This window comes from Anoplopoma fimbria, chromosome 19 (genome assembly GCF_027596085.1).
Source record: "Anoplopoma fimbria isolate UVic2021 breed Golden Eagle Sablefish chromosome 19, Afim_UVic_2022, whole genome shotgun sequence".
Taxonomy (NCBI): Eukaryota; Metazoa; Chordata; class Actinopteri; order Perciformes; family Anoplopomatidae; genus Anoplopoma; species Anoplopoma fimbria.
Genome location: NC_072467.1, coordinates 19,707,168 through 19,721,358, shown reverse-complemented (window position 1 = coordinate 19,721,358; position 14,191 = coordinate 19,707,168). Strand labels below are relative to the sequence as shown.

General features: G+C 38.3%; 2 protein-coding genes across 5 annotated transcripts in view; one reads left to right on the top strand and one right to left on the bottom strand.

Annotated features, from left to right (window-relative positions):
- Window positions 1–259: 259 nt before the first annotated feature.
- On the bottom strand, window positions 260–10,585 carry asb13b (ankyrin repeat and SOCS box containing 13b). Of its 2 annotated transcripts, XM_054619192.1 has the most exons (7): window positions 10,489–10,585; window positions 3,869–3,954; window positions 3,204–3,403; window positions 2,963–3,113; window positions 1,979–2,113; window positions 1,484–1,675; window positions 260–1,401 (listed from the first exon to the last, which is right to left on the bottom strand). In XM_054619192.1, the coding sequence occupies exons 2-7, from the start codon at window positions 3,909–3,911 to the stop codon at window positions 1,253–1,255; spliced, it is 870 nt and encodes a 289-aa protein (XP_054475167.1). In that variant the 5' UTR covers window positions 3,912–3,954; window positions 10,489–10,585; the 3' UTR covers window positions 260–1,252. The 2 variants fall into 2 exon arrangements, with proteins under 2 accessions (XP_054475167.1, XP_054475166.1); XM_054619191.1 differs by lacking the exon at window positions 10,489–10,585 and having other exon boundaries at window positions 3,869–4,085.
- tasor2 (transcription activation suppressor family member 2) overlaps window positions 8,690–14,191 on the top strand; it is a 19,823-nt gene continuing 14,321 nt past the window's right edge. For all 3 annotated transcript variants that reach the window (XM_054619189.1, XM_054619190.1, XM_054619188.1), the window contains exons 1-13: window positions 8,690–9,137; window positions 9,489–9,637; window positions 9,954–10,049; window positions 10,147–10,219; window positions 11,854–11,945; window positions 12,051–12,188; window positions 12,374–12,507; window positions 12,599–12,615; window positions 12,880–12,979; window positions 13,092–13,186; window positions 13,302–13,408; window positions 13,870–13,942; window positions 14,077–14,148. In XM_054619189.1, coding sequence (XP_054475164.1) covers window positions 9,104–9,137; window positions 9,489–9,637; window positions 9,954–10,049; window positions 10,147–10,219; window positions 11,854–11,945; window positions 12,051–12,188; window positions 12,374–12,507; window positions 12,599–12,615; window positions 12,880–12,979; window positions 13,092–13,186; window positions 13,302–13,408; window positions 13,870–13,942; window positions 14,077–14,148 — 1,180 coding nt within the window. In that variant the 5' untranslated portion in view covers window positions 8,690–9,103. The remainder of the gene's footprint in view (window positions 9,138–9,488; window positions 9,638–9,953; window positions 10,050–10,146; window positions 10,220–11,853; window positions 11,946–12,050; window positions 12,189–12,373; window positions 12,508–12,598; window positions 12,616–12,879; window positions 12,980–13,091; window positions 13,187–13,301; window positions 13,409–13,869; window positions 13,943–14,076; window positions 14,149–14,191) is intronic.

Sequence of the window (14,191 nt, the reverse complement as noted above, 5' to 3'; positions counted from 1 at the left end):
TGGCGTTACCACTGTTTTGCTCTCGGTGGCTCACAGTTCTGTAGTCATAGAGAGGGAGGAGTGAGCAGAGGGGTATTCAGTTGGTTTTAGATTAGTTTAAAAAGTCTGGACTGAATTATCTCATAACCATGATAACCAAGTGCAACCCTTTTAAGCAATATTTTTTTTGAAAGAAACATTATTACAAACAATTTTTATACTCGTAGTTCAGCTACAACAGAAAAAACAACACTGGATAATTATTTGTAAAATAGTCCTGTAATGGTCTATTTATTTACACAAATTTAATAAAGGTAGAACCATCTGTATTATTTACAAATGTACATAAAAAATAAATAGTAACATAATATATACAGAGATTTAATCCTAGCAATCAAACTACTTCATGTTCCCTCTGGTTTCAATTACATTTGAGCAAGCCAAGTTCATGATAATATATCTAAAGCTCTCTTTTGATATTAACACTGATTCAAATGATTCAAAGTAATGGGAAATTGTTCTGTAGCCAAAGTTTCTGGGAATGCATTGTTAAGGGCCCTGACACGCCCACAAAGGTGTGTCTGACTAGAACTCTGCTCAGTGTGAAGGTGGGCTGAGCTATGCTGGAAGTTATCTGAGGACATGTTATCAGGCGCCATGTAATATTACGGAGGCTAAAAGGTGTAACTTGTAATAACGAGGGCAAGGCGCTAACAGGAGAGTCTTTGTTTGAGGAACAGTCTGTACATGCTCGCACCGTCCTGAGAAGATGACAAATTGATTAATATCATCTGTGTGGATTTACACTCAGATGTTGGCTTTTAATAGCTATTTGTTACAGTCTTTTGACATTCATGCAGACTGTATGGTTGAGTCTCATCTCTCTTAACCTCAAGGAGCAGACAATGGTTTTGCAAACAAGGGGTTGAAAATGAAAGTAAATGCTGGACTTAACATTAATTTGGCTGCATTAAACATATCTCCAGTGGATGTGTAAGCAGGCAGTTGTTTACGGACAGGTTGGCCAGAACATCACGATAAGATGAAGGTACATGTATAAATGCTGTTAAATATCTTTGGGCAAACAGTCTGATTAATTATGTCATAAAATCTCTCTAGTCTAGCAGTAGATTTGATGTGTGCTGAACTTCTCCTGCCAAATTCAACATCCTGTCATATGACTTTCCGGAAAGCCATCCACAGAGTCAGCAGACATAACTGGTCTATATTTAATCCTTCGAAAAGGGCTGCATCTTATGTTTCTCCCAGGTGATTAAATTTCAATAACTGGTGGTGGCATGTAAGAAAGAAAACGTATGATGCGATTGGGCAAGTTCAGTTTGGAAACGACTTCCCGTGCTCTTATGCCGAGAGCAGCTCTCACAGCCACTCTGCTGATCTGCTGTAGACTGAGAGGAGTATCTACGGAAGAGGAAACAACAGAGATGAGATCATCTACAGGATGGCAGTGACAGGATGCTCACTTAAAAATAAACTAACTTACTCTCATAAAACTCAAGGCAGAGATATGGGGTGGATCCCAGACCAGTGTAGTGGATGGGTTTTTTGTACAGGTTATCTCTGGCGTACACGTTCCCCCCAAACTCCACAAGTAGATCAATCAAGTTCACGTTCTTGGTTTTGGCTGCATGATGAAGGGCCGTCTCATGTAGCTTGGCAGCATTCACATTTGCCCCTTTGGGAAAGTAAGACAAAACTGTATGAAAAAGAGAAATACATCTTGTTTGTAGCATTTGTGTTTGATATGGTAATAAGCCGGTTACTATAAAATCTTAAACATAATGAAATATCCTATTTTATGATTATTTATTTTTTTAAATCTTTAAAAAATGTTGCTGCCTTGAAAGAAATAATATATAAAAGTACAGATATTCATAAAAAAAACACTTCACATTATAATGGTGAAAAGTCCATCCCGTAGGGAAAGTTTTGGCCCAAAATTACAGAATGTTACCCAGCTAAAAAAACTTGCACTCACCTGCATTGAGGAGAACTTTGACGCAGTCATAATGTTGCCTTGCACAAGCTACATGAAGCGGTGTCCCATAGTGGCAGTCATGGGCCTCCATGGAGGCTCCTTGATCGATCATGAGCTGAACACAATCTGAATTTCCTATTGTGAGAGACAGTAAAAAAAATAAGTGGGTTTAGAACAAGATTAAATGCTCTCCAGTAGTGTGACTTTCAAAACACTGCAGGGAGTCACATAAAAGTAAATTTGAGAATTTAATGTAGATACCGTACTCCAACCAAAAATTCTGTCTCAACACTCAATTCATGTGGGATTTAAAGGTGGCTGTATTTTGTAGTTTCCTTCACAGAGTACAGAAGCTGTTGTTCAGCATGAATAGATTTTGGCTGGAGTTTCACTTTAAAGCTTTCTTCTTCCGCATCACTTCAAGTTTCAAAGCAATGCTGCAATCATTCTGATGCTGCATGTTCCAATTCCTAGGCAAGCCTAGCCGGTCCACTTTTTGTCCCACTGCTAATTGTGTAATTGTGTTTCTGATTTATTGCTACATCTTGAAAGGCTTTTAATTAACAATCTAGAGCTCTGGTACTGTATTCTGTTTCCCCAGGTCCACGCGCTCTTCCTGCTTTGTGTTCCAGGTCCCTGCCTCTGGGAGAAATATCCGGGAAACTACAGGAAACTTTAAAAATGTTTTCAACTGGTTACAACCTGAATGAAATTAGCCTCGAGCTAAATGTACTCCCAGCACCATGAAGGAAGAAAGCAAATAAACTTCATGAAGTTACAGCCTGCTTTGATTAATGTTTTATTCACTTTACCCCAAAACATAACTAGTTCTCCCACTTTTCACCTGCACCTTAACACAGTAACATCCCTGTTTGGAATTAGGTTTGGCATTGCAAAACTGATGAAACAAAGACATCTGGATAATGGACAGGTACCTGACTCATACATACATTCCTTTTCAATGTTGTATGTAACAAGACGCACCTCCCATGCAAGCCTCATGAAGCGGCGAGAAGGTAAACAGTGGAGGATTGACTATTGCTCCGTACTCCAACAGCAGCTTGACACATTCAAGGCTACCTGCTGCACAGGCGTCACACAGCGGCGTGCTTCCATCGATGTTACGAGCTTCCACCTGGAGGACACAGAGCCATAACACAGTCAAAAACAAAAGTCAATCATGCACAGATGAGGGAAGCCATCAACACATCTGACGCCATCTCACCTGTGCACCAGCATCCAGAAGCAGTCTGACGCATTGGGTTTGTCCCTGTATACACGCCTCGTGCAGGGGGGTGATGGAGTCGATTGCCACATGGTTAACTGCTGCACCTCCCTCGATCAGCTGCTGCAGCTGGAGGGCCCGGCCCTGTGCAGCGGCCTCATGCACTGCTGACCGGTCTGTCCAGAATCCAAGACCATGTGCTGCAAATATGTGAAGCCAAACAATACTGAAATCATGATGGTTACCACTTCTGTGTGTCTGCATGTTGATTTATGATTATCAAAATGATCTATTAAAAGTTTATTCAGTCATTCCAGCCATTTAAATACAGGTGAAATATACACAAAGTAGAGAATAAGATTCCTTACAATGACTCATAAACACGAGACAGAACAAATGACGTATATAACTCTAGGTCATTCATCCTGTAGAAAGGGTGAGTCATGTACAGCATGATCCAAACCCTCACGACCTGCAGCACTGGTGTATTGGATTGCACCACATTGTAAGGGTGTGTTATTGGCTCTATTCATGTACAATCATACAGTTGATAAATATAAAAACCTATCTTTAAGTATACCTCACTTGCTGATAAAGAGGAAGCTAAATCCACTTCAGTTCCTGCTCTCTGGGTTAGGGTTGGTCCTCCACTGTAAGCTACTTACCGATTTCTCCAAACAAGGACGGTCTGGTCCGAGTGATCTCCATTTCATGTTACCGTTTTCTTTCCCCGTTAACCACGAAGCGTCAGCTGTACATTTTTGAAGCATAAGATTAAAGAGTGAAAGGGCTGCATTGTTGTTAAACACGCTGGTGCTCCAGTGAGCGCAGCCGAGGTTCAGTCCAGAAAAACAATGACCGGGGAATCTGGGATATGTAGGCGACTGGCTTCTGGAAAATCAGGAGACTGTTTCCTACATTGAAGTTAAATAATTGACTGAAAAAAGAAACTAATGAATACCAAGAATTTAAAAAAAAAAATAGGATATATATAAATATATAATATATATATATAAATATATATATATATATATATATATATATATATATATATATATATATATAATATATATATATATATATAAATATATTATATATATATATATATATATATATATATATATATATATTATGTATTCCTTTTTACCATTGCAGAAGAAATAATAAAAAATATATATAAATATGTATTCCTTTTTACCATTGCAGAAGAAATAATAAATATATATAAATATGTATTCCTTTTTACCATTGCAGAAGAAATAATAATAAAAATATATATATTTACTAGCTCACCTCCTGGTGCATGGACCTGAGAACTGCATGAAACTGAGCTTAACTTACTAACGTTAGCAAAACCATTAAAATTGAGGCTTTAGTCCTACCTATTAGTTAGCAAATTAAAATAAAGCTTTTAACTAGCTAAAGCAACATGATACAAAACTGGTTAGACAATGGCGTTTTCAAGGGCAAAAGGTCGGAATGCTTTTTGTGTGTTTGTTTGTTTTCTCGTTAACATGGCTAACTCTAGCCAGTCGCGTTACACTTGCTAATCAATAATGTGCTGTGTGAATTTGGATTTGTTCTGGTTCTAACATTTGCATTTCAACAGCAGCATATACAATCATTTTATGTTAGGGAAGTGTCATTTTTTATTTTTTATACAAACATGATTAGGCCTATATTTAGAAGAGAAAACTTTGCACTTATTTGCGAGGGATCTCAAAACCTAAAGGTACACAAATGTTTTTGAGAGGAAACTGCAAACAGTACGAACACAAAACCTTTATGGGAGGGATAGCTGTCTATTTTCCTTGTTGACGATCTGCTAGTTCTAGCAAAGCTGTATAACTGGTTTTACCTCCAGAGCCATGATTTTTAACCTCCCTATGGAGAGGGGAAAGTTGTTTTCCCAATGTTATCCCAAATTGAAAAACATCTCACAAGGTTTTATTTGATCAACTATACAGTTATTGTAAATCATGTAAATTAATGTTTCAACAGTATATATTTTTTAAGATTGCACAACACATATAGTTAGGAAAGACATGTTGTTTTTCATGTCAGCAGCAACAATTTTTCCTTTACAATTCAAATCATCAAGATTTGAGTTGCCATGAAAAATTGCAAAAATCGCCATGTCATTAGATTGGCCAATCTTTAACGGCTACTTGTACAGTGCAGCTAAATATGTTTGGGTGTAGCCACAGATGGCAAAGAAACAACTGGAGTCTCCCTTGTTAAACCATAATGCTTGGGTAGGTACATACAGTTGTGTGATCAGATAACTCTGAATTTTAGAGCCATAATTCTGTGCAAGAATATAGAATATATTAAAAGAGTAGTTACCTCTCTCAACAATTACAGCACTTAATTGGTGAGATAGGTTACCTATTGTAACATATATTTTAGGTTTTATGTATTTTTGGCTTGGCAAGCATTTGGAAGTTCTCCTGGTCCTCCTTGACGTTGTCTCTACTGCAAGCATCGATGTTGAGCAGGCTGTTATTATGATTATAGTATTGTCTTTCTTTCCAGTAATCCTAGATCCCTGCCCAACAATATAATAATGTTGTCAACATTTGTTTGTGTTATATATCTGGCCATCCATAAGGCATCAATGTTGAAGGTTGAGTGCATTTCAGTCAGACTTTGTTGTAGTTTTGTCTAGAGTCTACACCATAACCCACATGAAAGTGAATTTCTAATTGTGGCATCAGACTGGGCCAGAGAAGAACCAGTTTGCTCTGTTTATTTTGTTTTGCCTCTCCTTTTCCTTTTCCTTTTGCTGAAACAGTGGGGGCTTCCTTTTGGTTCTATCAAAATATGAACAAACTTGAGTAAACAGATGTTATTGTAATACCTTTTTACATAAATCAACAAAGAACACTATCCTTGTATGTGCAGAGTGTTTTTCTAAACTGGCAGAGTGGACTGTACCAACACATTAAATGTTCCTACTGAGTTATGGGGAATGGAAAATGGGAGAAAGGAGAACATTTCCAAAGGCCACACAAAAGCAGTTCAGAAAAAATATTCCCTCCATGACCCCTTGGGGTTGTAAATTTTTTATTGCAATACAAAAATAAAAAGGCAGATTGCAAGTTTTGTGCCAACCTGCAGTGCTGAGTAACGAAGCTAACATCGAAGTGCCAAAAACTGCAGTTCCTCAAATGGCCACTTGAGACTGGTTCTGAAAGTGAATCGATCTCCATAGACCCCCATGTTAAAACGCCCAACTGTAAAGGAGAAATAAACCTGTTTACAGCCTGGTACAATAAAACAGTTTGGCTCTCTATAGCTATTATCCACATCCATGACAACTGAATAGGGGGTGAATTTTTATTTAACTCACATACATAAATTAGGGCGTGGCCGCTTTGAGTGACTGGTGGTTGCTCAGGTTGCCCACCTGTCCTTATGTTACGTCACGGAGACTACGTCTACTCAGTTTATGGTTTTGGTAGTGAGAGCCACGAGACTCAACCATACAACTCAGGGGACTAAAGGGACCAAAACCATGTATAAGCTGCTTAAAGCTGCATATAGATTGATAATTAGGAGGCTACCTGGTTTTCACTTGGTTTGGCAATAGTAAACCATTTCATATTACACACCGATTTAAGGTCAAAATTGAAAACATTGTTTAATGGCGTTTTAAAGGTCATGAACCGAAGGTGACCATATTTTCAAACACCCAAACAGGGACCCATAAGTGAACTGCACATGGTGTGCTTTTATATATTGCTTTCTAGCAGAACATGCCGGAACATAATTAACTATTTAAACTTTGAATCAAGTAAAGCATTTTTATAATCTAATTCGAATGGAAAAACTGGACAATTTGTTGGCGACTGTTGAAAACTGGGACATTATGGTGTTTTATAGATATTTGTCCGTACTCGGGTCACTATTGAAACCAGGACAAACTGGGACATTTTGGTGTTTTATAGATATTTGTCCGACTCGGGTCACTATTGAAACCAGGACAAACTGGGACATTTTGGTGTTTTATAGATATTTGTCCGATAGATATTTGTCCGTACTCGGGTCACTCTCGACACCATGACAAACTGGGACATTATGGTGTTTTATAGATATTTGTCCGACAGATATTTGTCTGTACTCGGGTCACTCTTGAAACAAGGACAAACTGGGACATTTTGGGGTTTTATAGATATTTACTTCGATAGATATTTGTCCGTACTCAGGTCACTCTCGACACCATGACAAACTGGGACATTTTGGTGTTTTATAGATATTTGTCCGACTCAGGTCACTCTTGAAACAAGGACAAACTGGGACATTTTGGTGTTTTATAGATATTTGTCTGTACTCGGGTCACTCTTGAAACAAGGACAAACTGGGACATTTTGGTGTTTTATAGATATTTGTCTGTACTCGGGTCACTCTCGACACCATGACAAACTGGGACATTATGGTGTTTTATAGATATTTGTCTGTACTCGGGTCACTCTCGACACCTTGACAAACTGGGACATTTTGGTGTTTTATAGATATTTCAGGTCACTCTTGAAACAAGGACAAACTGGGACATTTTGGTGTTTTATAGATATTTGTCCGTACTCAGGTCACTCTCGACACCATGACAAACTGGGACATTATGGTGTTTTATAGATATTTGTCCGATAGATATTTGTCCGTACTCAGGTCACTCTCGACACCAGGACAAACTGGGACATTTTGGTGTTTTATAGATATTTGTCCAGACTCGGGTCACTCTCGACACCATGACAAACTGGGACATTATGGTGTTTTATAGATATTTGTCCGATAGATATTTGTCCGTACTCGGGTCACTCTTGAAACCAGGACAAACTGGGACATTATGGTGTTTTATAGATATTTGTCCAGACTCGGGTCACTATTGAAACCAGGACAAACTGGGACATTTTGGTGTTTTATAGATATTTGTCCAGACTCGGGTCACTCTTGAAACCAGGACAAACTGGGACATTTTGGTGTTTTATAGATATTTGTCCGTACTCGGGTCACTCTCGACACCAGGACAAACTGGGACATTATGTCACCGTACATTAACCTCACACCAAGTTAAAGAGACAAAACCAAGGCAGAACGGTCTTCAAATCCAAATCCAAATCATCTAATGGTTCCTTTCCACCAACACACCTCCAACTATTACATTGTAAGAAATGAAACTCAAAAGTTAGCAGCTCCCTCAACGTGACTGGTGTCAAACGTGTGTTAGCAGTTAGCTCAGAGCCCAACTTCCCCCCACACCAGCTCCAGAGTGACACCAACCCTCTCTGTACATACTGTACTGTACGACCAGACCTGAACTGCCACGCGGGTCACGTGACGGCTAGAAACGCGTTTATTATTTTATATGTTTCTTTATTACACGTCAGTTCATTTCATAACTAGCAACCATTAATTATTCACTAAGAAGAGGACAACACACACACACACACAGAGAGAGAGAGAGAGAGAGAGAGAGAGAGGGGAACCGCAGTGGCAGACTAGCTCCACCACCACCCAGTATGGTGTAGACTTTCAAGATGGAGGTTTCTCCTCGATAGGTTTCTGTTTCTATTTCAGAACGTTCGATGCCCGCGCGGATCACCCGCCGTTCGAACCTCAAAGCTCGCTTGTGTTCGAAACGCGATTCTTTATTCGACCCACGTGGGATTAAATGGACGGCTTTCTCCCGTGCTTTCTGCGCGTTCGCCGCGGTGCTTATTCTGTAACTTCCTGGTTGTCGCATTTAACATGTCAGTCGAAACTGCGGCGAGAGCTCGAGTTACTTTGAAGGGATCCGAGGACAGAGGACACGCGCGACTTTATGTCCCTAATGTGATGTTTGAAGACTGTTTCCAGAGAAGGGAGAAAGGACAGAGACAGATTTCATAAAGTCTTCAGCGATGGAAAGTGGGAATGGTGGTGCCTCGAGTAAAGGTGACGAGGTTTTTTTTTTTTTTTTTGGTTTTATTTTCCATTCTTCCTCCTCCTCGTGTTACTTTTAACTTTCACTTTAGGATTAACCATAAAATTGATAGAAAATGTATTTCCTCTTAAAGTATGTCTGTAAAGAAGTCGGACCTACTGTTGCTGTGTGGTTAGAATAAAATAAAAAAAATAAAAAAAAACGATGCGTAGATATGGTGTCGTGTCTCACGGTACAAAAAGTCCTAGGCTTATGAAACTTTTCTGCTCGGAAGGGAAGAGCGAAAACGCGATTTGTTTGACAGTTTTGCATTATCTCTTGAATGTTGTGCTAATGGGAGTGTGTTTTTGGTCCACTTTTAGGTGTTTTGGTGCCTGTCTCAGAGAGATCTGACGTCTTTCAAAGCAGTATTGTGGCTCCACTTAGAAGTGCGTACTTGTATGAGGAGTCTAAACTATCCTTCAGGTACAAGTCGGCTTTCTCGGTTAAAAATCCAGCTCTGGAAGAAAAGGTCAGTCCAAATCTTGTTCTTTATCCACCAACATTTAAGTGTCATTAAACATGAAGCCACATGTAATGGTTGACCTTAAGTTTGTTTAATCATTACTCCTAAAAGTACTTAAATATTCTCATTTGATTCATGTAGTTGTTAACCATTAGAAGTGATCACTAAAAGACTTTATTGGTTAATGATATCTTTATGTTAGAATAAATGGTCAAAGAATACTGAACAAAGGAACTGCTCTTCAGATGACAAGAGAGGAACCTCAAACGTGTTATCTAAATGACGTTTCCAGCTTTCAAACCAATTTCTTCTTCTGTATCAGTATCATGCTTTCCGAGAAAAGAGAAGAGAAGTAGGTTATTCAGAAGAGGATCTGAAGGAGTCCTATGGGTTTTTGCTGTTTGACGATTTCAACAAGGTAACACTGAACACTGACACACCTGAGGGGAAAAAGCACCAAGCTCAAACAAATCCCAGTGATTATGCTTTCATTAATATTTGCATTTGATTTGAAGGCTAATGCACTGGGAGAAACTGGTGTGCTCACTGGAAACAGCACATGTACAACTCTGGGAGATCCCTTGAAAGGTAAATAAAAATGATTTGTGTTTTTTCCTTCTCTCATACTGCCACTAAGTCAACTAGTAGTGAGATCACAGCGACATTTTAGTATGAAGAGTTCGGCCACAACCAACCTAGAGGTCATGTGACTATGCAGAAAACACCAAGTTAAGACTTGTAAACAACAATTGTTGTAACGTAAAACATGGATTTGCTTACTAGTTGCTAGATAAAAATGGAAAGAATTATAATAAGCTGTTCTCATTTATTTAAAGTGTTTTATTCCAAGTTATTACCTTGACAGCCATATCCAGGACTTTGTTCATGCATGCAGCAAGTCCAAAGTATCTGGAATGTAGATCACGCTGAGTATAGTTCCATGTTGAGTGTCTGGTTCACTTGTGCATTTGAAAGTGAAAGCAAGTTAAATAGCAGTATGAATGTATAAAACTGAAAGTGGAAGAATTTCTGCTGTGAAACGGAAACTAAATGTTGATACACAGGATACGAATGGTGTGGAAGGCAGAAAGACAATTAATTACAGCGTTTTTCTGTTTCCCTGTTAACTGTTTCCTTGTAACATGTATTGCTATAACTTCACATTTTAAATGTTTCCTCTAAAAGAGTTAGTCTATTATCTATCCAAAACACTCACAGTTTGTGATAAGTGTGAAAGTTCTCAGGTATAAACATTGGTCAAAGTCCTTTTTTTTCTTCTGTAAATGGTGGTATGAAACTGTGCATGAAAACAAGAGCTCCCCCGTGTCACATGTTGTTGAATGTTGCAGCGTTGCGCAAGGTTAACTTGGGTTGGGCTTCACATCCATGCCTGTTCTTATCTGTTCAAGTTCCTGTACAAATTGCAAAGCTAACTTGTAGGACTTCCTCAAATACCTTCACGTGACAGACACTTTTATTCTTTACATTATGACTGCATTATAGTACAGGGTTATAGAACAGTCAGTACTTTTTCCATTATGTCGTAACTTTCTTCACTTTGTCAGCACACTGCTGGCAGGGAAGTATTTAAGACACACCAAACCTGCCAAACCAGGTTTTTATGTTTGACTCTTTGTTAAACCTTTCATTCAGACCTGCAACCTGAGAGAACTTACTTGAATGCGTCCCATTGTCAATGTTTCTTATCTATGTTCCTTCATATGTCAATGTATTATAATTAAATCCTCACCAAGACACATTCAAGGTTGTGAAATAACAATTAAAATACTAACATCTGGAGACTTTTAGAGGTCCTGTCCACTGCTGGGAGATAACACATTTTATACTAGTGGAATCAATCTTTTTTTTTAGATTTGCCGTGTAGAAACTAAGAATTAAAAACTTTTAAGTGTGAGTTAAAATTTGCCTAAAATATGGAAAGTTTTCACTCCTTGTTGACTTTCTTTTTTATCTTCAACAATCTTTTTGTGAGTGAAGAGAAACCTATGTATTCAGTGGGTGAGGTCATTCAGATAGTTAATGGTGTGATGTGTCCTCGACAGTTGTGACACAACTGTCTTTCAGGGTGTGGCCTTGCTGCTGCAGGAGTGTCAGTTGAGTTAATTATTGTAGTTTTTTTATGATGGCCTTTTTTTAGTGACCATCCCTGTAGTCATTTTTAATTGAACACACATTAAGTGAAGGTTTTTCTGTTTACCCAGGTGTTTACATATCAATGTACTCTGACTGTCTGGATCTGAATCGCTGGTACCATGGGAAGTCTGGATACATTGCCATCATCAGGCTGACAAAGGTATTGAAAAAAACAAAACATTTGTCATAGGACTGTGGTCATTGTGTTATCACTCAAAGAAAACAATTCATAAACAACTTCAATTGTCCTTTTTGTTACCAACAGGGTAGAGTTAAAAAGGTTTTAGAGAACTACACCCAGAACTTCACAACGCCCACGGTTGGGTTTGACTGTCATGTGTCCGAACAGTTGCCCTTAGTATCTTCCAAAACCAGCTCCTTCCTAGCATTTGAGAGAACTCAAGTAAGTAGAGCCATGTAGCTGGTGATGAGAAAACCTGCAGTGATAATACTTTGTGTCTTTTCTTATCTGTCTGTGTGTTCACACATTGTGCTCACAATTCTGTCGAGTGCCTGAATTCTTGTTGCTAAGTGAAACACGGGCATAGACACCAGGCAGCTCAAGTGTTTCCTGTTTTGTCCTTGCAGTATTACATGTATGAGCTGCTAGATGATGGAAGCAATGTAACTACTCAATCTCCCAGCGCTGCCTGTCCAATAGCCATTGTGTCATTTTCATATACGGATACCAAAGCAACACTTGAAGCACCAGAGGAGAAAAGGTACTCACTTCAGGCAACTCGCATTCCATTTCATACAAATTGAAAATAGCTAAGTCACATTGATTAATTGTTTCCTGATTTCTCTTTTCAGTGAGGAGAAAAAACTCGGTAAGTAACATGTAATTAATGGCAAACCTAGTGTTTCGCCATACATATTGCTGTCAAAAAGAAATACAATGGCACTGCCATAAGGTAGTTAGGCAAAATATACAGCTCATATTGGCTACTGTCTAAAGAATATGTAATTGAAACCAATACATAGCAATATTCTAATACAATATTCATATACCTATATCAATTCATGATAAAGGAAAGCTATACATTTCTTAATTGTTTTAAATTATTTTATTTCATGTTTTATTTTCCCCCCAGGTTGTCAATACTTTTCGTGGAAGGGTCAGCTTCAAATAGGCCCACAGTTCTATGATGTTGGGCTGCGATACACAGCACAGGCCTTGATCCCTGCAGTACTGTAAGTTAAGATGTGCTGAAGAAAATGCACATTTTTTTGTATTCTTGAATGTCTTAAATAATTTAGATTATATGACCTAATGTCTTTGCTTTGTCTTGTTTTTCCATTTAAGGCCACCAGTGGTTAAAATAGACCGAGCCATTTCCATGTTCAATCTACGACTGCTGCTGCCAAGGGCTGTCTTTGAAACCTGCTTTTCTGGAGAAGGTATGCTGTTAGTATATAGTTGAAATAAATCAGCCATATTACACTGGAGTTCCAGCTTCAAGGAATGTCTCAACACAAGTCTTTATTGAACATTTCATTTTCTTATGTCTTTTAGTCTTTCTGGACAGCTTATACTTCAGTCTGTGTGAGTTGGTTTCTTCTGAGGTGGCAGAAACTCACTCACTCTCTCTACTTCTGCGTGAGATCAAGGAGAAAGATCTTGTGAGTTTCTGTTTATAATCATGCTGCCAGTGATTGCAAGGCTTATTCAGTCATTCCAAAAAATGTCAAAAAAATTGTCACAATTATGCATCACAATTTATTAGAGCCCAGAGTGGTGTCCTTTTCGGTTTGATTAACTGTGAGCCGCCTAAAGTATTCCATTTATACTGATATGAAATCCAGAAAACAAGACAAACCCTAACATTTTTACAATTTTAATGAGCAAATGATTGGTGTTTTTAATCAAAGAATGACAAAATATGAATACATTTTTAAATGGTTCATCATGTGTAGTCTTTAGTTCAGCACTGGAAATGTCCTATGCCTTACAACAGTCGGTCTCCTTTTTTATATCATATTATATATTTTATTGCTCTACATTATAATGTTTTTGTTGAATTTTACTTGCTTTCCAACATCCAAAAACTGTACCTGATAAACATGCTTATTCTCGCACACAGGCTCTCTCTTATCAGCTTAATGATGGTGGTTTTCTTATCCTGTTGCACTCCTCCTATTTCCTCACATATGGTGGTAAGATATGAATATGATGACAAAGCACTTTGCTGTTAGTCTCTCAACAAAACTGGCTGATTTCAATCTTTTTCAAGAACCGTAATTCAACTTCATATCAGCCACATACGGTATCTTTTCTTTGTTTTTTTCAGATACTTGGTCAAGTGTGACTGATGGCCTGCAAGCCATGTTTGTGTTTCCAAACTCACAAGTCATACAGAGAGGTGATTACACCATATGTTTAACAGTAGATGTTGTCATGTGATA

Excerpts from the sequence above, each read along its gene's own strand:
- asb13b (XM_054619192.1), bottom strand. The coding sequence starts at position 3,911 with ATGGAGATCACTCGGACCAGACCGTCCTTGTTTGGAGAAATCG. Across the intron at positions 3,404-3,868 it reads GTCCTTGTTTGGAGAAATCG|CACATGGTCTTGGATTCTGG; the intron begins GTAAGTAGCTTA and ends ACATATTTGCAG. Across the intron at positions 1,676-1,978 it reads CAAAGTTCTCCTCAATGCAG|GGGCAAATGTGAATGCTGCC; the intron begins GTGAGTGCAAGT and ends ACTTTCCCAAAG.